At 48.0% G+C, this 24,567-nt stretch overlaps 1 protein-coding gene across 1 annotated transcript in view; it reads left to right on the plus strand.

Moving 5' to 3' along the window:
* Positions 1-1,541: 1,541 nt before the first annotated feature.
* Positions 1,542-24,567, plus strand: part of SYNDIG1 (synapse differentiation inducing 1) — a 31,764-nt gene continuing 8,738 nt past the window's right edge. Inside the window, exons 1-2 of the mRNA XM_016211967.2 lie at positions 1,542-3,855; positions 10,902-11,039. Coding sequence (XP_016067453.2) covers positions 3,376-3,855; positions 10,902-11,039 — 618 coding nt within the window. The 5' untranslated portion in view covers positions 1,542-3,375. The remainder of the gene's footprint in view (positions 3,856-10,901; positions 11,040-24,567) is intronic.

Here is a 24,567-nt window from a genome sequence, read left to right on the forward strand (position 1 = left end):
AATAGATAGATGCCTCAGGATAGCAGAAATAAAAGTGAGTCTGTGATATACTCTCATTGCTGAACTTGGGGCTTGGATTAGGATTTAGCTCCCCACACCATCGAGTCCCAGCCCCAGTTTATCCCAAGTGTTTCAATTTGTCACCACCAGGTTCTATTTATAAATAATTTAATGGAAGAATTTTCTATTTTGGTTAATTTAGTTGTGGCTGAGAACATACCCATTGCCCCAGCCATGGTGTGTCCACCCAGGCACACCTATCTTTAGTGTTTTAAGAGCAAAGGCACATGAAATTAGGTAAGTTAAACCTTTATCTAAAACATGTATCTAACTGGCAGCACACCGAACATACCCAGAAAGGAAAATACAATTAAGATAAACACATCCAAGTTCCCAGGAAACGAAGCCCGGCTTTGAAGAAAGAAATTCCCCCTGAGGAGATTGAGAACATAACAGTCCTCCTTGGTGCTACTGGAGTTAAGGGTGGCCAGTGTTCTGACATATTGTCCCTGTTTTTTTTCACCTTGTAAGCTGGATAGAAAAGATCTCAAACTACACTTTCCAAAATCCAAGTCTCTCGAAGTCATATAACATTAACTCCCACCAGGAAAGTTCCTTATCTGGATGCTTCAGCCTGTCCTCGTTGCTGAAAAGGACCTATGCTTCCTGTTGGCACAGTCCAGGGATTGTCCTCATCTTGTTTAAAGCCCTCTGTGAGGTGGCTCTTCCTCAGTCTGCCAAGCCAGGTCAGCGTGGTCCACCACAGACCACACCGATGCCCAGAATTGACAGAGAATTGTGCCTGTGGACCCCAGGTCCCATGTGAGGGGCAGGTTTGAGTCAGCCATACGAGGAGAGAAGTTAGGCAATGGGTGAGGCAGCCTGCAGCCCATTTTCTCATTCAGTCGGGAGGGGTTATTAGAATAAAGGAGAAACTGGAGCTGAAGCCAAGGACTTGGGTACATGTGACTTCCTTGGGAAGAGATTCAGGGGAAATGGTGGGGAATTAAGCACAGAAAGGAGGGAAGCCAATAAATGGCTCATTATCAAGAGTCACCACCAAGGGTGACTAGGGTCAGTTCTGCTGGGGAGACAAAGCAGGACCTTTTCAGAGTTACAGCACCTGCAGGCCAGGGGCTGGTGGCTTTATCCTTTTGCGTATGGTGGCCGAGGCTGCTTCTTCCCCAGCCCATCAAACACGTGGACCACGATAGCATCTTTGATAGATTATGGTTGGATGCCATTGGTGAATGCTGCAGTGATGAGTGCCAAGGGCATACAGACAGGGACCATCAACATCTGCAACACCAGATGCCAAAACAATTTCTCATTCGCCTTTATTTCCACATATGTGGTTCCTGGAGAAGCGGCATATAATAGTATAGGCTTTCTGGAAGCTGTTGCTTGGGGCTCAGCTCTTAGCTTCCTCCTTTGTCTGAAGCCCGGCTCCAAGCTCATCCCTCTGCACCAGCAGGAACAGGCCAGAAAAGGAAGCGGCTACCCTGGCTGGGCAAGGAGCTGAAATGCGGACCAAGTATCTTTTGGAAGATACTTACAGTGGATCTGGGTGGAAGGAGCCAAGTCTGAGAAGGAACTGGGCTTCAGGAAAATTATTCTAGTGTTGATAGTACATCCAACAGATCGCAAACCGGATGAGGGGCCTGATATTGAGACCAACCCAGTGGCTTCTCTGTGGAAGGAGGGAGACTAAAGAAGTGTAGTGTTTGGACCTGAAACACCTCAGTGAGCATATTGTGCTATCTTGGAAGATGACAAGCACCGAAATGATGCTCAAACACATGTGCCCTGTGTGCCGGTGCTCATCAAATCTTGTTCAAATATTTAAATCAATGGTTTTAAGTGCTCAGTCTGTGAATGCGCCTCCGGAGCCAAATATTTCTTTGTGCTACGTAAGCAGACGTGGGAGTATGTTTTTGACCTCTCTTAAACGTGACACAGTGCAACATTAATAAAAGTGACCACTCTCTCAGTGCATATACTGGAGTTAGACTAGTCATTTGTCAGCTATTAAAATATTATTTTCCAGTTAGTCATCAAGGTGTCCTCTCTAACTCTCCTCCTTTAGTCATTCTGAAGTTGCAGATTCTTATAACTACCACTAAATAAAACAGTTATATAAGAAAATGCTTAAATCTCATAGAAAGCCAGAGTCCCCTAAGCCCCCAAGACAGAATATTTTCCTAAATGTAGTTAACTTGCAAAGATGAAAAGTCTGAGGAAGTTCACTCTTTATCTCCAAAAATCTTCAGCTTGTGTGTCTTTTTCTTTTGGTAAAAGGTATTTGGACCCCTAGAAAGAAACACAATCTAGGGAGAAACAATTGGAGGCCTTCTTAATTGTTTCCCTAATATGTAGATGCTTCTCTAAGTCAAGCATCATTAAGGCAAATAAATTTCTAGTCTGATTACTGGGACTTTGCTGGGAGGCCAGTAGGCATGTGTGTTGAGCTAATTCTAATACCTACATCAGAATGTACTAGAACGTACATGTATTTCCTCAGTTGGAGACTTTTGTCCATATGCAGTACTAATGGTTAGGGGGTCTTCTTGGCATTTATTTTCTAAATCTCTGTGGGACATTATTCTAAACCCTTTCCTCTTTGGGTGTGTGTTTTTTGCTTAAATGCTTAGCCATGGCCCTGGCAGGGTCCAGCTCTGTTAGGATGTACAGCTCATTTTCCCGGGGACTGGGTTTACCTGTGCGATTCAGGATGAGTGATGCCATCATAGATCGCTCTAGAGCTGCAGTGGTTCCAATGTCTGCAGAGTCTTCTTTGGAAACAGAGACTTTCTAGAGATGCAAACAATCAGTTTCTGCTATACACTGGCCGGCTGCTCTGATAGAGCCTTTGGAAAATTGGTGGATTAGATGCCCTGGCCTATGTGGCCCAGTTGGTTGGGCCTTGTCCAGGGCACTGAAAAGTTTCCAGTTAAATTCTCAGTCAGGGCACATGCCCCAGTTGCAGGCTCGATCCCAGGTAGGGGATGTGCAGGAGGCAGTTCATCGATGATTCTCTCTCATTATTGATGTTTCTATCTCTCCCTTTCTTTCTCTCTAAAAAAACCCAAAAAAAACCCAAAAAACAAACAATTAAAAATTCTTTAGAAAATAAAAACTAAAACTGGCAGATGAGGTGGGGCTGGAATATCATCTCGCTCTCCTAGCCACTGTGTGTGTTGGCTGACTCATACACCAGAAAGAACAAGGGCCTAGGGATTAGCTTTTTCTGGGTGTGATTTTCTTGTCTCATCTGTTTCCCCCCCTCCAGGAGACATGGGTTCCCTGAGACAAGTGTGACCCTGAAGTCCAGCCTTGCAGCCACGGCCTGACAGCCAGCTGGGCAGGGTGAGCAGCATGGACGGCATAATTGAACAGAGGAGCATGCTGATGCACAGTAAAATCAACGATGCTGGCAAGAGGAATGGCCTAATTAACACCAGAAACTTCATGGCCGAGAGCAGAGATGGCCTGGTGTCTGTCTACCCAGCCCCCCAGTACCAGAACTGCCGGCTGGCAGGCAGTGCAGCACCAGCCGCCCTGGACGGCAGCAGGAATGAGCCAGTCCAGCAGCTGCTGGACCCCAACACCCTTCAGCAGTCAGTGGAGTCCCACTACCATCCTAACATCATCCTCTACTCGGAGGGCATGCTGCGCTCCTGGGGGGATGGCGTGGCTGCTGACTGCTGCGAGACCACCTTCATTGAGGACCGCTCGCCCACCAAAGAGAGCCTGGAGTACCCCGATGGGAAGTTCATTGACCTCTCAGCTGATGACATCAAAATCCACACCCTCTCCTACGATGTAGAGGAGGAAGAGGAGTTTCAGGAGCTGGAGGTCAGGATGTGCTTCTCATAGGCCTATGGGAATGGGATGTGGTGACCCGGTGGGAACCCACACGTGCCTGGCAAAAATTAGGGAATGAAACTAGCGTGGGAAAATGCAGAGAAACAGAAGCATTTTGGGTGCCCTTTAACTCTTCAGTATTTGTGGAAGATGGGAGGAGTGGAGAGAGACTAAGTGACCAAGATCCAGTGAGGGCTTCCGCAGGGATTCTGATGAGAAATGACCTAGGTAATAGCTGTGGGGATGGGGCTACAGGTGGATTTAAAGGTTGCCAGCACTAGCAGGTCACATGGGGACTCCCGCTAACACCCCACAGGAAAAAGGGGTCATTGGCAAAAGTGAGCAAGGTAAGAGAGGGGCGTGTGGTCCTAGGGCATCAAAAGGCTAGAAATGCATGTGTGGTGACCATTTGGGAAGTAATTTTGCTGCTACACATGTGTGTCTTCCTTAATTTGGTGTCCTAATGTTTCTGCGAAGGGATCATTGGTACAGCTAAAACCTGCTGGAAGAAGTAGCAGAATTGATAGCCTAAAGGGAAGGGAAGGATTATCGCAAACTTTATTATTAGTGTTTTTGTGATATATCTTTTTCCATCTTTCTGATTGGAATTTATTTTTATCTCAGAATTTAAAGTGTGTCTCTTGCAGAAAACACATAGTTGGGTCTTGTTTCTTTAATTGTCTTACAATCTCTTGCCTTTTGATTGGAGTGTTTAGTCCATTTGCATTAAATGTAATTTTTATATGATTGGGTTTCCATCTGCCCTTTTGATTTTTGTTTTCTACATGTTTCTGGGTTTTGTTGTTGTTGTTTCTCTTTTTCTTCCTACTGCCTTTTTTTGGTGTTAAGTACACATTTGCGCAGCCACCGTGTCAGCCAGGGATATGAAGAAAATGTCCCCAGCTCCTGTGTGGTGCTCCCATGCCCAGGAGCTCCTTATTTGATTGCTGGGGTATCTTCCAGTCCAGCACTTGACCCGACCAGGAGTATATTCTTAGGTTGGAAGAGCACAAGCTTTTCCCATTCATATCTTGGACCAGATTTTCCACCCACCATTCTCAATCAGTTCAGCCCCTTTGGCAATAAACTGGTTTCCACGGCTAGTCCCACCCTGGTAAAAATGCTTCATGGGTCAAACTCGCAGTGGGCGTGAAATATCCCAGGGCAAGGACACCAGAGACTTTCACTGTTCTTATCAGAATTCAGCAATGGTTGGTAAGTAGCACCTCTCGGTGTATTGTTGGCCTTTGGGCAATGTCATGAGCCCCTAGAAGGCTGTTTTGATAGTCTCACATGGTTGTTTCTTGGGGACAGAATCTGCCTACCTACTGACCCCCCATTCAAGAAGTGCTGCCAGGATATTATCTGAAGTACTAGACATGCATTTTCCAGAGTGCACTAGATACAGACAGAGATTATGTTTAAATTCCCACTGATGGCTTATGGCTAGGTTAAGAATTTAGACTAAATTAATTATCATTAAATAACATTACATATATTTGCTTATAGCATTAGAAAGTGAAATTATTCATTTTCCTACCTTGGGGCAGTCTGTAAATATAGATATATTTTTAGATATTCCAGTTTCTTTGTATTTGTGTGTGGATCACTCACACAAGGGAATCTATTTTATCTTCTTACAGTCTCATCTCATTTTGCAGCCCCAGACTGCAGCAACCACCTTATTCTATAAAGAAGCATGGTAGAAATTACTTCGGCTTATCTGGAAATTAAATTTACTTTTACAAAATATGTATTTTCACCCTGGCTGGTTTGGTTAAGTGATTAGAGCGTTGCTCGGCAGAGCAGAAGGTCGTGAGTTCGATTCCCGGTCAAAAGCATGTACTTCGCTTGTGGTACAATCCTAGGCCCCATTCGGGGCATGTGTGGAAGGCAACCAATCGATGTGTCTCTCACGTTGATGTTTCTCTCTCTCTTCTCCCTCCTCCCTCCCTTTCAGTCTCTCTGAAAATCAATGGAAAAAATATCCTTGAGTAAGGATTTAATACAAAACAAAACAAAACAAAACATAAAAACCCAAAATATGTATTTACCACTATCGAGGGCATTCTAAACGCAGGCACACCTCCGAGTTATTGCAGGTTCAGCTAGACCAGTGCCGTCAAGCATATATCACAGTACAGTGACTCATGTAGAATTTTCCCAGTGCATCCAAAGTTATGTCTATACTATAGAGTAAAACCTTGATTATAAACGTCTTTCCTGGGCAGTCCATAAACAGCCATGCCATCATTTTTCAAGGCTGTATAGAATTCCATGTAGAATTCTTTTATCATTTTACTATTTTAAACATCCGTCAGGAACACTCTAGAACAAACACCCCTGCATGCTTGTGTTTGTGTTTCTTAGACTGTGCTCCTGCAAACTAAGCCTCCAGAGGAAGTTCTGCATTCGGGGCTACTCGAGGCCCAGGCCCGCACCATCCTGCTCTCTGGCCCTCTGCTCGCTCTCACGCCGAGCAGCAGATGTCTCCAGAATTAGCAGGCGGGGGGGCCGGGGGAATTAGGAGAGCAGCATGGGGCCCAGAGGGAGGCAATATGGGGATGAGCGAGGCCTGCGTGAGACTAAGTGACGCAGCTGAGCACAGCTTCCTACCTCTAAATGGCACCCTCGCAGCCCTTGCTCACGGAGCTGAGAGATTGTGAAACACTGACCCGTGAGACACGGCACTGTGTCCAGCATTATAATTATTCCATTAAAAGATCCCAAGGAAGAAAACCCCAAGGTGACTGAAGGCCATCCCACTGGTGGAGGCAATAAAAACGGGACAGAGAACAGGCAGGTTGTGGGGGGAGAGGCCAGATGAGCAGCGCCTGCCTTTCGCTACCTTTTGTAGCATTTGCCTCCCCTAAAGGGTTAGCTCAGAGGGGAGGCCTCCATGTGGCCCCAACCCCATGAGAATGCCTTCAACCTGCGGGCAGGTCTTGCAGTCCCACGACCCATGGGGAGGAATTTTAGAAACAGCCGCAGCAGAGGCTGAATTCAGTGGTGCTGCGAGTTGTGTCTATTTTCTCTCCTTGGTCTGTTGGTTCGTACGTAGCCTCAAGCACGCGGCCTCATTTCCTCTCCTCGCTGTTTGGTGGCGTGATGCCCAAGGCCACTTATAACCTACTAATGGAAGAAAGACCATGAAAAGAGCTGGGCTTTTTCGTCTACCCTATAATTTGTCTCAATCTATTTTAAAATCGATTTGAATCCAGATTGACTAATTGTTCTGGTGCTGTGTAGCCACAACTTTGTAATTTGTAGTGTGCTTCCCTTATGCTCCTGAATAAAAATCGGCGCAGATTTTGGGGGAGTGCCCTGAAATCTGACTCTTAGCTTCGTGGGTATAGCGGTTTCCACAGATGGGAGCCTGTGCTGCCAGCATGCCAGCGGTGCCCACAGCCCGGGCTGTTCGATTGAGAAAACTCTCAACTGAACACTCTCACCACCGGCCTCCATGTCCACGCCATGAGACGGACCAGTCAACAAGTAAAGTCATCAGAATCCTTGGGGCAGGGGAGACACCTTATCTTTGGACGAGAAGCCCTGGAGGTAAAATGGGGTGTATCCAGAGCCACGTTTCTGATGCCTGGAGTACAGAGCTCTGGGTTGAGCAGCCACTGACTGGCTGGTTCTGGCAAGATTTCAGTCTCTCGGAGTCTAGCTTTGTCCTTTGTAAAATAGAAATAACAATAAAATAGGAAAGACACCTGTTTCCAGAGGCCTGTTAGAACACAGCCAACAAAGGCATATAAAACTCTTTGTGAACTAAAACCAAAACCAACAAAAATCCCCCACAGAAAACTAACAATCAAAAGAACTAAACAGAAACCCATACAGAGTGGTTGTTGCCTGTGTGAGGACGCCCCCGGCAGCATCTTGATCCGTCAGCATGAAGGTCATTAACTCGGGGACTGACACGAGAGTTAGAAGCGGCTGTCCTTTCGGCCCTGGCCTTCCTCCTCTCTCCCAGGGCCCTTTGGATACGGCTCCAGCTGGGACTGTCCCTGGAGGATCCTGCCTCCCCAGACCTCCCTAGAGCCTCCTTCCGAGGGCCCGCAAAGTGCAGCTCAGCCTTTCCCTTGCAGCTCTGAGCCTCCAGGTGACCTCTTCCAGAGCGAGGTCCCGGGGGCCATGAAGCTGACATGGCCGTTTGCCTGTGGAGAGGAACAGCCATGACACTACCCGGGCTCTGCCTGGCAGCACTGCGCAGCCTTCATTCAAATGAAAGTTTTCCACGTCCCAGGGGCTGGCACCCGCGCACCTGCACCCAGGCAGCCCTCAGTCCCCCCGTGAATCTCGCCCATGAATTATGCATCCCCAAAGGCTGTTTAGCTCCCTTCTCTGGCAGACATAAAGACAGTCATTTTCATTTCCCTCTATTGTTGGGGAGACCATATGGGAGGTGATGCTGCAGAGTAAAAAGAGTCTGAATTTCACAGACACAGCTCTTTGGAGGGTATGCTGTGTGACCCCGAACTCACCAGTGCTTGTGACTCACCTGAGAGGGTACAGTGCCCACCAGACAGGAAGGAGCTGGCCTCTCTGGGAAGGGCTGACTCGGAGCCCCCGACCTGCAGGTCTGGGGTGGACAGATGCTGTGTAGACAGTGTGTCACCCACTCTCATCACGGGCCCTCCAGAGAAGGTCCTTGTTTGTGATGCGAGTGAGCCCATCAGAACTTGCCTGTTTTCCTCAAGTCAACTAGACAAAGGAAGTCCTAACAGGAAGCCTCTGTCATTTCGCTGAAGCATCACTGCCGTCTGCACACTGATTAGAGGCTCTGCTGGCATCTCGCATGCATGTTAATTAACCAAATAGGAAAGGACCTTGTCATCACCCGTGGTCTTCATCTGTGTCTGTCTGCATAGGAATGACAGGGGACGCATGAGGGGGCACTGCTGGGGCGGGGCTGGTGGCCATGGCATCTGCACAGGTGTTAGGGTCATTGTGTGCCCACCTGAGTGTTTGTCTGGTACCTCAGGTGACCGCCTGCCTCTGAAGCCACCTGGGGAAGTGGCCAGCGTGCACTGAGGTGTGGTCCTGAATGTCTCCAGGCTGCAACAGGAGGGCACCTGTTTAACCACCTCCTGCAGCTGACAGGAGCTGGAGTAAAGTGTGACGCCATCTCTGTAGAAAACAATCACTAGAGTGGCCCCAGCCTGGGATGAGTCCGTATGAGTGTGCCGTGTGCTGATGAGGAGAGGAAATCTGTAGTGGGGGCCCGGCAAGTGGGATGACTAATTAGAACAAAAGCATCCCCTGCCTGGGCAGGTCGGGGTGGAAGCACATTGACATTGTCACCGGACAGGGACCCGTCCAGAGCGGGTCTGCCTCAGGCCAGCCTGTCATGTGTGGTTCTTGACTTCATGTAGAAAAGATCTCACAAAGTGAGTCCAGATGGGTTCGAGAGTATGTTTATTAAAGCTGGGGACAGTGAAACAAAGGAATTAAGGTAGGAGAGAGCCTAGGCAGGGCTGCTTTGACTCCCTAGAAATGTTATAGGACATAAGTGAGCCAAGGTGGAGCTGCTGTTAGCTCACCGGGAAGTGAAGGTCACAGTGTCCCAATTGCTTTAGCTCACTGGGAAGTCAGAGAAGAAGGGGGCCTTGGAGAGAGGATCAGGGGGTGAGCCCGGGTCGGGCTGCAGCTGCTCACTGCTCCCCTGGTTGCAAGTCTTGTGGGGACCCCTAGAGTTTAGGAAGAAACAGAATGTTCATGCCTGAGAAGGGGCATGAGTGCCCACACTGAATCTTTGTCCTGGGGGCTTTTTATCTCCCTCCCTCCCCCCCCCCCCCCCCCCCCCCCCGCTTTTTTGCCACAGGCAAGAATCTTAGGGGAGGGCTTCAGCAGAATATTCATCAGCTTTCCAGGTGCTTTTTAAATACGCTGATGCATCAAAATGAGTGTATAGGGGAGTTTGGGATTATTTTTTGGTCTGTTTTACTGTTTTATTTTTTATCTTGGGTCTTTCTGGCTTTAATGGGGTTTTGTTATTTGTTCCCCAGCTTCATCTGTCGTTGGGTTTAGCTTACACAAGTGGCATTAATTGGGTCTCTGTTCTCTGTTTTCCCAGGCCAGGGTGATTTAAGCTATGTATTCTCCGGTTAGGGAGGAGAGTATAAGCCATTTGCTCTCCAGTGTCCTTGTTTGGGTAAGATAAGGTCTTGCAGTTCACAAGCTAGAAGCAAGCTGCCCAGACTGTGTGGCCTCGTTTCATTTTCTTGTCTCAGTTTCCCCCTTCCACTTGCCCAGGGATTTTCCTAGCTTCTTCCTACCCTGCCACAGCAATGACAGCCCTTTAGTCCCCTAGGGCTCTGGTGTGCCCTCTGCAGGGAGGTTTGCTGAGTGCTGGAATAGTCTGAGCTGCTTTTTAAGAATCCCTCTGTCTCTGGCCTGGCTGGTGTGGCTCAATAAGCTGGGCGTAGTCCCCGCACCAGGAGGTTGCAGGCTTGATTCCAGGTCAAGGGCCCATGCTCAGGTTGGGGGCTTGATCCCCGGTGGGGGGCGTGCAGGAGGCAGCCAATCCTTGTTGCTCTCTCACATCGATGTTTCTCTGTCTCTCTGTCTCCCTTCCTCTCTCTCTAAAAGTCAATAAACTGTTCCTTCTAAAAAATGAGTAAAACAAAATGAATAAATAGAAATCCCTCTGTCCCCGAATAAAGCATGGAATCCGCAAGAGTGTGTACCTCCTGAGAGTACACAGTTGTAGCTTCTGCAGAGCAGACCTCTACACCCACTGTCCATCCCTCCATCCCAAAACCTGGGAAGTGATTGACTCCCGTAGGATTTTTTCTTCTGTGGAATGACCCAAAGCCCTGTCCCTGGGATTTGCCTCTTCCTGTTCCCCCAGTAAGGGTTCCTCCCTCATCTGGGAGCTTCCTTTTGAGGACAGGACTTGCCGGAATGACATCGGCGACTTTCCCAGAGGCATCTCCCTGTGCCCTGTTCCACCTCCACGCACAGAGGGCGCCCCAGAGTGGTTCCTCTATTAATTCTCTCCTGTGTCGCCCCACCCTCCTCTCCTGCAGAGCAACTACTCCAGTGACACAGAGAGCGAGGACAACTTCCTCATGATGCCCCCACGGGACCACCTGGGCCTCAGCGTCTTCTCCATGCTCTGCTGCTTCTGGCCTCTGGGTATTGCAGCCTTCTACCTGTCCCACGAGGTAAGGCCACACATAGCACACAAGCCAGTAAGGAGGAGAGCCAGAGAAGACAGTCAACTCCTGCCACCAGAGGCGTCTTTACTCTATGGTTGGAGAGCATGCTTGGGTAAGTAGGGGTGCCACAGGGAGGCCAGGGCCACCTCACCTCAGTGTCATCCTGGGACTGCCCCCATGGCCTCCCCGAGGTAAGGTGGGCAGTCTTCAGGGAAAGGGCTGAAGACGGGAACAGGTGTCCACTGGGGAAACACAGATATGTTGGGGAGCTTGGCTTTCAAGCAGGCACTTGGGCTCTGCCAGTGGCACAGACTTACAAAACCCAGGATATTTTTTGTCCTGTCCTAGTCCAGCTGGGCCCAGGTCAGTAGGCAATTGCTTCATGCCTCAGTTTCTTGATCCACAAAATGATGCTAAAATAACCGACGGCATGGAGCTAGCCAGGTGTTAGGGAAGTGAGGTTAGAGAAGAGGTGCCCATGTGGTACCTGGAAGAGCAGCAGGTGCCCAACACGCTCTCCTGGGAACCCCAATCGTTGGCACACAGGCGGGGCCCTAGATGAAGAGATGCCTAGAAAAAGACAGAATCTTGACTACAACAGATTTTATCATTTGAAAAAAGTGTAGTAGTAGTAACAGTAGTAATAAAAGTGCTTGTAAAGTAGGTGACCTATGTTGATCCACTAAGTGCCGGTCCCACCTGCTTCTCAGGGTGTGGTCCTGACCAGCGGCATCAGCGTCCCCAGCACAGGTTGACATGTGCATTGTCTGGTCCCCACCACAGCTCTGCTCAGTCAGAGCCTCTGGGAGGGGGGTCGGGGAGTAACCGGCATCTGAATAAGCCGGTCCCGATGCTGCCTCAGTTCAAGCAGTGCTGTCGCCCACAATGGTCTCACTGCGAGCCTGTGATGGGGCACTGCCGTGACATCACTGTGTGGCCTCGTACCCGAGGCTCGGTGAGGTTGGATGGTGGCCTCAGGCCGCAGCTGGCTCGAGCCACCTCTGGGAAAGGCAGCTGGCTGGGATGAGCGTGGAGGCCGGGGAGGAGGCCGCGTGTCGCGTTGGTCCGAGACACCCTCTCCTCCGACAGTGCTGACCGTGGATCCGGCTCGGCGCACGCGGGCCTCATAGGCCGCTCTCCGAAGGGGGGACCGCGTGCGGCCTTGGCAGGTATGGCCGGGAGCGGATGCTCTGAGCGATGCGGAGAATAGACATGAACCCGCCATTTGCCGAGCAACTTCTGTGAGTCAATTAACATGCACACTTATTTAATCTTTGCAATGAGTCTGAAAGGTGGGAAATGCTTCTCCCCATTTTATGCATGAAAACAACTGCTTTTGAGGGATTAGATAACTTACAGAAATCAGAGAGGTAGTGAGTATGGGTGCGTGATGCAAATATAAGTATTTCTACTCCTGAAAATTAAATTTTCTGCAGTAAAACTTTGCCCTTTTTATCTGTTTGAAAACAAAATTAGAAGCACAGTTCTGGCTTCGAAATCCAGTCCCCCTCTCTGCGTGGAGGGTGTGCAGTGAGGAAGAGAAGCCCCTTCTAGACAGACAGGCCTGTGATACTGGCCCTCAGCGCCTTTCTCCCACGTGGCAGCTGCCAGCTTGAGACAGAAGGGGGAGACCCACCCCCAGTGAGGCTGTGGGTCTGGAACTGGGCCCGGGGCAGGCCTGAGGGTTACACACCCTGCCTCTGCTGCAGATATCTCCTGCATTTGAGCATTTTATTTCATAAAATATTTCTTTCCTTTGCTAACTGCAGCATTATGACAATAATTAAATGAGAAAAGGGCATTAAGAATCAGATTATGAATTTTATGAACAGCATCAACAAAGGGAATTGAACAAATTAGGGGAGAAGGGATCTGCCATGGCACCGAAACTTAGGAGAACCAACATCCAACCTGGCCAGGAACTATGTCCTTGAAATCCATTCATCTGACATTTACGTAGCACTTGCCATTCATCAGACCTTGTTCTGAGTGCAGGGGTGCAGCACTGAGTGAAACATAACCCCGTCGTCACTGAGCTGACATCCTAGTGCCAAGAGGCAGGAAACCAACAGAAGTAAATTACAGAGTGATGGACTCATCACGATTAGGCACTCTACGGATGTGGGGTACACATTTTTAAAAAGGGTGGTCATGGAATGGCATTCTTTGAGGATAGCATTTCATAGTAAAACTATAGGCTGAGCCCAGAGGATCTCTTGAGGAGGAGCTTTTTGGGCGGACGGACAGCCAGTGCAAAGGCCCTGAGGTAGGAAGGCGCCTGGTGTGTTTGAGAGTGACGTAGGGGACCTCATGGCTGAAGCAGGTGCCCTTTGGGTGTGGACGTAGGAAGTGAGGCAAGAGAAATAAAAGACTGAGGGTTGTGGGTGCCAAGGGAGCAAGTTGTATTTTTCTATAATTTTGTCAGTTTCATCTAAATTATCAATTTTATCTATCTTTTCAAAGTATGAACTTGGGCCTTCCTTCTTTCTTTTTGGATATAAATAGAAGGATGCATGGGTAGGCAGACAGACAGCTAGGTAGATAGATGGATAGATACACCTACCTCCAAAACCACAATGCTGTCGTTGTTTTATGTTGTCAGTATTTATTTGTATGTGTCCACACATTCCACTCTCTTTGTTCCCTTTTCCTTCCTAACCCTCTGACCTTCTAGCTGGCCTAATGTCCCTTTCTTCCAGAGAATGTCCTTTAGCATTTCCTTTAGTGTGGACCAGCTGGTGGCACATTTTCTCTGCTTTGTGTCACTTTCATTACACTCACCCTTGCAGGTGTTTTCACGAGGCCTAGCGCTCTGATGGACAGTTTCCTCTTCAGTTGTACTGAACCTTCTGATAAACCTGTTCACTGAGTTATAATATCTTTTTTAAAATTTTTTATAATGGATCAGTTCTAGAATTTCTCGGTTTCTCCTTTTTCTGATCGGCTGTAACATTTTTTTATAGTGTCCAATTGCCTGCCAAGATTTTCAGACTTTTTGGTGTGTTTTCTTAAATGTAGTAAACAGAGTTGTTCGGTGGGCTGTGCCTGCTGATTACAGCATCTGGGCCCCTGTGAGCCGGGGTGGTTTTGTTTTTGTTTTTCTCCTTGATCTCACTCGTGGTATATTTTCTTAGGGTTTTTTTATTTATTATTTTTTTTATTTTTATTGTATGCTGATGATTATTTTTTTAAAGTATTCACCGGAGTATTTTGAGGATTGATGCCACCTTCCTTGAGATAGGCTATTTCTTTGCTTTTGTCAGGACACAGGGCACAAACAATTCAGTCACCTCCGTCTAAGCTCAGGTTTTGAGTTGATGCGAAGCCAGTCTGTAATGCACGAGAGGGGTGTACTTTTGCTTCACTTTTTATCTTATGCTTTCGCTTTTTGGGGCTCCATTCTATGGCAGGGGCTGGTTTGCCAGGATCTCCCTCTTTGATTGGCCTGGAACCCCCCAAGTAACCAAAACCCCTCTCAGGCCTCGCTTATGCTCAGCAAACATGACCAGGGCAGAAGTGTCTCCCTGCGCCTGGCTCACCCCCAGGCCCCTGCTCTCCCTTGGTCTGGGCCCTAATAGTTCCCCGTTTCCTCATCTCTCGGTGCTTTAGAATTCTCTCATATTTCCCCAAGGGTTTTTAGTTGTCTGCTGCAGGAGGGTTTCTAGCAATATTACTGGGAGCAGAAACCTGCCTTTCTCTCTTTCCTTACTTGTTTGTACAGGGAATATTTTTAAGTTGGAAAAGTGAAGGCTTGGTTGAGGAACTTGGATTATCTTTGCTTGAATTCCCACCCTTTCTGGTGCTAACAGAGATTCAAACTGACTCTTTGCGCGATCACAACAACTACAGTTCTTAGGCTGACAGACTATGTGAGGAAATGGGACACGGCTGATCAAACTCCGAGAAAGTGGCATCCTCTGTAGATCATACAAAGCACAGGGTCTGGTGCTTCGTAGCAACTCTCTAAGTCTGGTTGGCTTTGTGTGATGGATGCAGAGATCTGCACACCAATGTTCTGCTTCGTCATTTCGTAAAGACGAAGCATGTGGCTCATAAATGTACTATCATCTAAATGTGTCCAGGCAGAGTTGGGAGGAGTTGGCCATGCATGAGATCTAATCAAGTCACCAAATACTCTGGGCTTGTGCCCTCTGCAGGGCTGTGGACAGCTAGCACTAACTCCACAGGGACCTCTAAGAGGCAGTGTGGACCTCACTCCTCCATGATGCTCCACCAATGAGTGGGTTGCTGAAACCGTGACCTTGAGCACAGCATGTGCTATCACCTGCAGAGAATGTATGTTATATTCCTCAATTCTATTTTTTTATCTCCTTTTAGACAGGGCACAATTTTTTAACTTGTCCAGATTATGTATAAAATAGTAAGGACACTTTGAAATACAACCGCAGAACATGTTTTCGTTGGTGTGTAACTTAATCCACCTGAGCTTTGCTTTGCAGCGATGTTCAGGCTCACACAAAACCAGAAAGCATGGTGAGCCCCGTGTACTCAGCTTGTAAGCTCATAGGTGAGAGCTATGAGGCTGGTTGCCTCAAAAAAGAATTCAAAAATAAAGCAATGAGTTCTTGAATGACATGCCTGCAGGTTGCTTAGGGGACTTGGAAACAACAAGACCCACAGAGAGGTTTATTTTACAACTGGCTGGCCCTGCACTGGGCCATAGTAGAATGCAAGTGAATTTGTGAGTGGAAGTCAGCTGTTCCTGGGGCCTGTCACCTCTTCTGACCATGCCCTGGAGCTTTCTCATCCCCCATCCCAGAACAGCTCCCCCAATTCTGCCATTGCCTCCAGCATCCTGCTATGTTGCTACCTTCCAACGCCACTGGCCCCCATCCCAGGCTGATGTGGTCTCTGGTGGTTTTCTTAGTCACCAAGGAAGCCACAGGAGCTTCTGGGTTGTCCCAGAATGGTTTCCAGACATAGAAAGCACAAGGACAGATGGGCTGTGCTTTGTGGTCTTCCCAGAAATCCTTCTATATGGAGTGGAGATGTGCTAAGTAGGTGGAGAGACCCTTTCTCCTAGAGCTCAATCTTAAAATCATTCTGTGCTTTCCTGAGATTATTTCACATGATTTTGCCTGGTCCTTATAGGTGTATAAAGTGCCTTGCTTTCCTTTGGAAATGACATGCAGAGTTTGAAAACCAAAACGAATCTTGTAAGTGACAAATCTTCCTTCCAGGGCCATCTGTGTTTATGTTAACTGCTGGGAATGCATCTGATTTGAGTCTGCATGCTGAGCATTGAAGACAGGAGAGGATGGGCTTCAAGGCTTTGGGGTGGCTTGGATGGACAGAGTGTGCTGCCCCCCACATGGGTGAGGGCCGCTCACAGTGCTGCTTGAACTTTATTAAGGAGAACACACCGGTGGGCAAGGGGGCTGTGCATCAGTTTACAATCTTAATGTGCATTATTAGGGTGTTTAGTACTTGTGTGATCTGTGGTCTAGTAAAGGATTATAATAAATACATTTTTGTGTGTTTGCTGATCGGTGGTGTAAAGACTAAAACAGGAAGGTGTCATCCAAGATGAAACGGGCCTGGCATGCAACAGCTCTTTCTCCAAAACCTTCCGCTCCCATTGGTTGAAAAACGGCAAGTCCTCATTTAAGACTTTGCAGTGATCATGATCAGCGCATGCATTTCATTAGACCTTAAGAAGTGGGACTAGGAAAGTGCAGTGAGAAAGGGCCGCTCACATGTGGGAAACGAGCTAACCCTCCACTCGGATCCTTCTTGGAGGTTGTCAGGGTATAAATAAGACATAAATATGATTAAAGTACTAATTGACAGGTTGTTGTCAATCAGAGGTCCTGATTTGCCTAGTTAAAGGCTCAGAATATATTTAGAATATTTATTATGCATAAGTTAATGTAACCCAAAGGTGTAAGTCCTGTCTTTAAACATGGGCATGTTGGGGAAAGAAATAAACAGAATCCAATGATACCTTAGAGTGTGAGCCACGTGTGGGGAAATGGCCTAAAAAATGTGAATGGTCTAATATTTTTAAGGCAGCATTATTGCTTTTTAGGACTTCTATTACCTAACAGATAACTAGTTCATATTTCAATAGAGTTTTTTCAATGGCCCGCTTTAATAAGTGGAAGCTAATAGCTGAAATTAACCAATGATTTGTACGTGTTGGCCAAATTCTGAAGACATTGGTAACTTATGTAGGTAAGACAGCTTCCTCGCTATTATTTTAACTGCATGTAAATGGGCCCGCACAGCTTTTTGTTCATCCTAATAGGTAGCCTGCTCCTCCCATGTGATGTTCCTTCCAAGTTCCTGGCACCCTAACACCCGTCTGAAATGAGCCAGGGTGAGGAGCGTGTGTGCACTGCCCAATGTGTGTCAAAAGGGGGAACTCTGAGAGCCCAAGGTGCAACACACACCCTCCTGAAATTCCTAGTTGGCGGTTCCGCTAGGTCTTCTGACTCTAGGATCTGCCTTCTCAAGGTTCCTCTCTGCGGCCCCTGCTGTCCTCCCTGAATCGGGCTCCCATCCTGAAGTGCAATCTGCTTTCTCTGTCATTGTGCACTTCAGAACTCCTAACTGGGCCCCTGCAAGGTGCTGAGCCTGATGCCAGGTGCTGAGCCTGATGCCAGGTGCTGGGGACACAGAAGAGAACAGGAAATAAGCCCCGCACTTGTGAGAATTTAAATAATCAGCCCTCAAAGGGAGCCCTGCTCCGCGAGACCTGTGTGCATGCCCCCCCATCTCATCTGCCAGCCTCACTCGCTGGACAGAACCTCTGTGGCATCCAGTTACTCACTCCCTTTGCCCCCTGGCTCCTGCCAGCACTGCTTCCATTGTCTTTCTTTCCTACTCAGCTCAGTCAGTCGGGCGAAGGTGGGACTCTCATGTGCTCCTCCTCCTGGAGCTCCAAAGAATCCTTTCCTTCCATCGGGCAGAGGCAGCCAGCACGCGGCCTTTCCGAAAAGCCCTTCAGTTGGTTCTGCCCTCTTAGCAGGCGGGCTAAGCCAGGGCTCCCTCACCCCTCCGCTGGCTGAGTGAGGGGGGCCTGGGGGGGCAGCGGGAGGTGGGCCTGCAGCATCTCCCCAGGCAGAGCACCTGGCCTTGCTGGCACTGAGGGCTCCGCTGTCTCTTCCTCTCTTGCCAGGGTCACTTCTGACCTGGCAAATGATGTTCCTGTTACTCTGCCAACCTGCAGAGCCCTCAAGGAGAAAAGACATCATCCCAACAGCCATTTCACTGGCTTTGTATTTCAGCCTTGTCTTTTGAAGCTGGAAAAGAGACGCTCTGTATTAAAATGCTCCTTCCCACGGTGCATAGTGCGAGCGCCCTCTGCATGATAGAGCCGACGGGCCGTTTCGTACATTGAATAGCCGTAGTGACCTTTTCTTCTTTCTAGAAGAGTCTCTATTCTCCCCCCCCCTCGCTCCTTCCCCTCCACCTTTGCCTTTTCTGTTTTGTTTCTTTGTATTGCCGAGGTCAATCCTCTATAGCCAAGCGACCAGGGAATCTTCCAGAGTTAGCATTTCCTCAACTGAAGCAACAACAGCAACGCAGAAAGTCATGAAATGATATGGAGGGAAAGAGGTGCACCCATTTTCTCCAGTTTGGGCCTCTGCAAATCTCAGACTCTCATATGAGAAGATTCAGAGCTCGCGGAGTAGCTGGGAGGTCCCGTTCACACCCCAGGTGGGGGGCTTTTATTTGAAGCTCTCTGTAATTTAGAACCACTAGGAGGGTCTAGAGGAAGGCCGTGTTCTTGGGTTTATCATTTCCCCCCCAGCCTTATTGAGGTATAACTGATCGATAAAATCGTTTATATTGAAAGTATACAACATGTTTGCCTAGAAGTGTGGCTTATTGGAAACCTCAGCCACACTGGACCTTTGTTGGGTCCTAAGGACCCTTAGCCAGGTGGGTAAGAAAGGCCTGGACTGGCTGCAGCAGTGTGTCCCTGCAAGCTCCCTGCAGGGCAGCAGACGGTACTGTGCCTCCCCCAGGAAGCAGGCACACCCAGGCCATCCCAGGCTCAGCTGTCCCTTGTCACGGTTAAGTCTGATCTTTAAATGTCACTGTTATCAGGGGACTGGAGGCAGCAAGTCACTTGTGAAACATCAATCATGTCTCCTTTGTCCCTCAGCGCTTAGGAGGGGGTGAGAGAAACAGGACAGAGGCCAGGCTGTTTATACCTGACCCGAAGGTGGAACTCAACAAATGTAATGGTCCAGAGGGGTGGGCAGAGGGAAGGGCACAGCTGGGAGCGTGCTGTTGTTACTGATTCCCAGCCAGAGAGGCTCTTCACTTCTAGCCCCTTTGAGGCTCCCCCGTGCCCCGGGAAACCTCTCAACCCCCCATAGACTCTCTGTAGTCAGTACTCCCTGGATACAGTTCAGGACCCTTATGGAAATAGGTAGAAACTGCTGAGACCCTGAGGGTTTCATGTCTTGGCCACAGCCACAGCTGGTTGATGGCCACGCTGGGACTGACACCCGGCTGTCCAGAGTGTTGGAGACAGTGCTCCCTCTAGGTGTCACATGCCGAACTTCACAGGGATCACAGAAGGTGAACGTGACAGGGTCCCTTGAGCAAACAAGTACTGCTCACCCCTCACTCACAGAAGAAAGCTACCCGCACAACCCAGCTCTGCCAACTTGTACCGAAGCCGACCCCCTCGGGGTCAGTGCTGGCTGAGAGGGTCAGTGACATAGAACCCAGACGCAGCCGGGACAAGCAAGCCAGCTCGCGTGGAAGAGGGATGATCTGGCACTCGGCCCCGCTGCCGGGCAGATGGGGAAGGCTGGCAGACTTAGCAGACAGACGGGTCACAATTCACCCAGCGAAAGGCTCAGCCAGAGAGCTGGCCTCTTCCCAAGGAGCTGGCAGCCCAAACTGGCTCTCAGCTCACCGCTGCTCACCAGGAGGAGCAGGGCTTCCAGGGGAGGTGACTTTCTCAGCCTTGAGAGGCAAAACCTGGCCTCACGTCACCTCACGTGACACAGAAATGGGAGTGAAGTGCCGAGGGTTTCTCGAAATCCTTGCATTACCATTAACAACATATTTGAGAGACGTGCCCCTTCTTACCCTCCTTGGGAAGGTGAGGTCCAAAAGGGAACAGATAGATGCCCAAGGAGGTGAGTGAGGTTCGAGAGGCTGCAGATCAGCTTCCCGCCTCCCAGGCGAGGCCGTCACCCCTTTCTTTCAGCTGCTGGTGTAAAACTGGATTTTAAAAAATATATTTTTATTGATTTCAGAGAGAGGAAGGGAGAGGGAGAGATAGAAACATCAATGATGAGCCAGAATCATCAACCGGCTGCCTCCCCTGGGGATCAAACCCACCACCTGGGCCGGTGCCCTGACCAGGAATTGAACTGTGACCTCCCCGTTCATGGGTTGATGCTCAACCACTGAGCCATACCAGCTGGGCTGAAGCTGGATTTTTAAAAGAAAGGACAATAACTGACAAACGTTCAAATATATTAGAAATAATATGGTGGAAGATGAAAATAGAATTGGGATGGTCTTTAAATGTGCCGCTGGATAAAAATGTGTGGCTGCAATTGCCACTGAAAACCAGCCAACCAGCCAGCAGGAGAAAGGAAGGGTAGTTGTCAGGATAAATGGGGACTGAATGGGAGGCCAGAGCTCGGGGCTCTGCTGTGAAAGGCGCCCCGTGACTCTCAGCTCGGCTATGACCCCTTCCTTCTCCAAGTCCACAGAGTGGACACGCTGTGTAATTTCTGAACTAGCCTCGGGGGCAGTCCCACAATGTTGAAGGCCAGGCTCTCACACTTTGCTCTAAGCAGCCCACCAGCTTGGCTTGGAAAACGGACCCGCTCTCCTCGGGCACCTCGTCTCTCCAGGGGCCACCGGTGCAGGTGATGAACGGGGTGCCCAGGAAATCGAGGTGAAGGAGGCGCGATCCTCTCTGCAGAGCTGACAGAGGCCACCGCACAAATAATTGTAACAGCGCCACGTGCTGCCATTGGAAGTGTGGAAACAGGAGAGAATCGCACAGCGCAGCGCAGAATGCGTGCCCTGGAGGGGAGTGCTGGCCAGGGAGAGTGTGACCAGGTTCAGGAGAGCGTTGTCAGGTGGCCCATGAGGGACTCACCCCAAATACAGGTAGACAGGAGACCAGGCTGGTGTGGCCTGGAGCTCCAGGCTCACTACATGACTGTGACAGGTCCTTAGCCTGCAGAAGGCTATGGCCGGTCCCTGTGGCTGTGGGTCAGAGCCTATGTCCACACAAGCATCTGACAGCTGGGCTCCAGGAAGTGTCCCAGCTTCTGCAGTGCTGAAGGAGTGATTTGATGTCCCTGCACTCGAGGCTCCTCATGCCGATGACGGGACACGAGCACCTCCCAGGCTGCACACTGAGAGATATTTTGAGTCATTAGCTGGATGCTGTCTAGGAAAAAATGACACCTGCAGTATCAATAAGTAATTTTATTTATTGCCATTGAAATTTTGGACAGTACATTAAACTGAAAAGATGGGGAACATTCAGAAGCAACTATGTTTAAGAGTTTAGCCTGTTCCTTCCAGTGTTTTGGTATATTATTCTATATATATAAGTAAGATCAAGTTTTAAAATCTGCCTTTTCGTAACAGATCTTGAGCATTTTTCATATAATTAGCAATGCCTCCTAAGCATTATTGTCTGTGGCTACCTAATATCTCAACATATGGATATAACTTGATTATTTATTTATTTATTCACACTTTAAAGCATTTAGATTCCCCCCTATCGTCCCAGTCTAATAAATAACACTGCACTTATTTTTTATCTTTTACTTAAATCTTTGATAGTCTTTACTTTTCTTAAGAAATAAGCTTTCTCCAGGTCATTAAGACACTATAATTCCTGGTTATCTAGCAGCCTTCTTGTGGAAAGACTTTGAAACAAGGGTGCTGTGTTTATTATGTGATTGGTTTTCTGTAAAATGGATTGGAAGGAGAACGAAGGAACTGACACGACATCCATAATATAACAAACTTGAGAAAGTTTATTGTGCACAAAAAATTCAAGTTCTAGGGGTCTCTTCTGCAGATACATGGGGTGGACCCCAAATTCTGTAGAGGCCTCAAACCAGCGCCCTGATAGATCTGCAGTGGCACAAAACAGCTGCCACATTGGGGATGTCCTCGCACACAGTGGAGTGCCCACGCTGTGGGTGGACACCAGCGGGCCTGCACCCACTATGGCGGATGGTCCCAGGTGCCCAAGCACCCATTTCTCTTCCTAGGAGTTTTCATTTTCCCCAAAGTGTTTTTTAAAGAACAGGGCCTGATTTTCTCTCCTGGTTCTTTTAAGCTCCTCCCCATTTGTTTCCAGAGAGGAGGTGGCACTTCTGCCGAGAGGGTGAGGGTGACGGCGGAAGTTTCCAGTCAGGAGTATGTGTTACAGCCCAGGAGCCTGAATCTCTGCGCCCACTGCTGCGTAACCGTGGATAAGTTCGCCTCGCTGGATCTTAATTCCTTGTTTTTCTTTCCCTAAACCATGTGAATGGAGTCACATGCAGACATATTTAACAGGGAGGTCTGTAATTTACACTGCAATGCTTTATTCATTCATTCATTCATTCATTCATTCATTCATTCATTCATTTCATTCATTTTTTCATGTTCTTGAAGATGCTTTATTTTTTTAAATTTACCTTTATTGTTGAAAGCATTATAGGTGTCCCCCTTTTCCCCCCCATTGATCCCCTCCACCCCTCATCTGCCCCACCCCCAGGTCCTCCCCATACCGTTCTCTGTGTCCGTGGGTCATGCATAGATGCACATAAGTTCTTTAGTTAATCTCTCCCCACCCACTCCGCCACCCCCGCCTTCCCTCTGAGATTCGTCCGTCTGTTCCATGCTTCTGTTTCTCTGGATCTATTTTGTTCATCGGGTTTTTTTGTTCATTAGATTCCACATATGAGTGAGATCATGTGATGCTTGTCTTTCTCTGCCTGGCTTATTTCACTCAGCATAATACTCTCCAGGTCCCTCCATGCTGTCCCAAAGGGCACGCGATCCTTCTTCTTTACAGCTGCGTAGTATTCCATGGTGTAAATGTCCCACAGCTTTTTTATCCACTCATCTACTGATGGGCACTTGGGTTACTTCCCGATCTTGGCTATTGTAAATTGCATTTTTTAAAAGATGGATTAATGGCTAGATGAACAGATAACCAATCACATAAACATGGCAAAATGCTGATGCTAAACTGAGGTGGTGGATATGCGGGTGTTCGCTATAGGTTCTTTTAACTTTTCTGTATTTTAAAATTTTTTCATAATACATTATTGGGGAAAGCAGTATTAAATAATGGTATATACTCCATGATTTTGTGCAAAGGAGGAAAAGAGACACAGCAGGTAAAGCCTTGGCATGGTGTTTGACATAAAGTAGTAGATTACTGTGCTATTGTTGCTAATACTTGTCACAACAGCCATCCAGGTATTATAATGCTGTTTTAGGGGGACAATAAAGACCAGCTGCACATAAAAAATTATAATTGGTTCAAGGTCTAATGGGCATTGGGAGCTCTTTTAGGCTGCTGCTGTGTCCCTTGACATGTCCCTGTCCTTTTGTTTGGAGGACATTCCTTCTTTGCACTATAAGATGCTGCTAAAGGTTCATCTTGTATATTTCGTGCCCAGGCCCTAGTATCAGCCACTTCTCCACGGATTCCTGGTTCCTTTTATTGGGAAATGGTATTAGAATCCAAGATCTGGGCACTGGGTGTGCTGGTTGCTACTGGGTGTCACTGATTCTGGTTTTTAAAATAGCAGAGCTAGGAAGTGGGAAATATATGTATGTGTGGATGCATGTCATTAATTCTATATGTAGAAAGTAATACATTTCTGCATATTTATATATAGAAATATTTATATATGTGTAATTATTTTATATGTATGTATCTATATCTATTTTAAGCTAAATATTAGTCCATACCGATTAGTCTTCGACTATAATCCATCATCACACAGGTCCTTTTAGCCCCCTTCCCCTGCTTCTCTGTGACCTCCCACTCCAGCAGTGAAAAACCTGGCTCTAGCTATCTATTATTCATTTACTTATATGTTTAAGTCTGCTATGAGTTTATAGTAGTTTCAGAGTTATTTCCCTGTCTCTGCGTGGGAAGCAACTCTACCAACTAGAATTCAGTAGCTTATGTACAGCCCTTTTGCCGTTAGCATTATAGTCTTCATTCATCCCTGACGTTACTTCGGTGGACATGTTCCCCCTGCCCCATTTCCTTCAGGGAGGTTGTTTCATACATTTGTAACAGATTCTTTTGTCACAAGTTGCATTCCATCCTGGTAACCCCAGGCTTTCTAATCAATTTCTTTAGTAGTGTACATTAAGGTTCATCCTTGGTGCTGTGGCATTTGATGGGTCTGACAAATGGATAATGCCAGGTACTCACCAGGACAGTGTCCTACAGAGTAGTTTCACAGATACCCTAATTTCCAACAATAAGGCACCGTTCGCAGCTTTGTGGGCAGAGCCTCAGAAGGTGTGGTGTCCAGAGTAGTTGTGTGATGCT

This window comes from Miniopterus natalensis, chromosome 7, assembly GCF_054644295.1.
Source record: "Miniopterus natalensis isolate mMinNat1 chromosome 7, mMinNat1.hap1, whole genome shotgun sequence".
Classification (NCBI taxonomy): Eukaryota; Metazoa; Chordata; class Mammalia; order Chiroptera; family Miniopteridae; genus Miniopterus; species Miniopterus natalensis.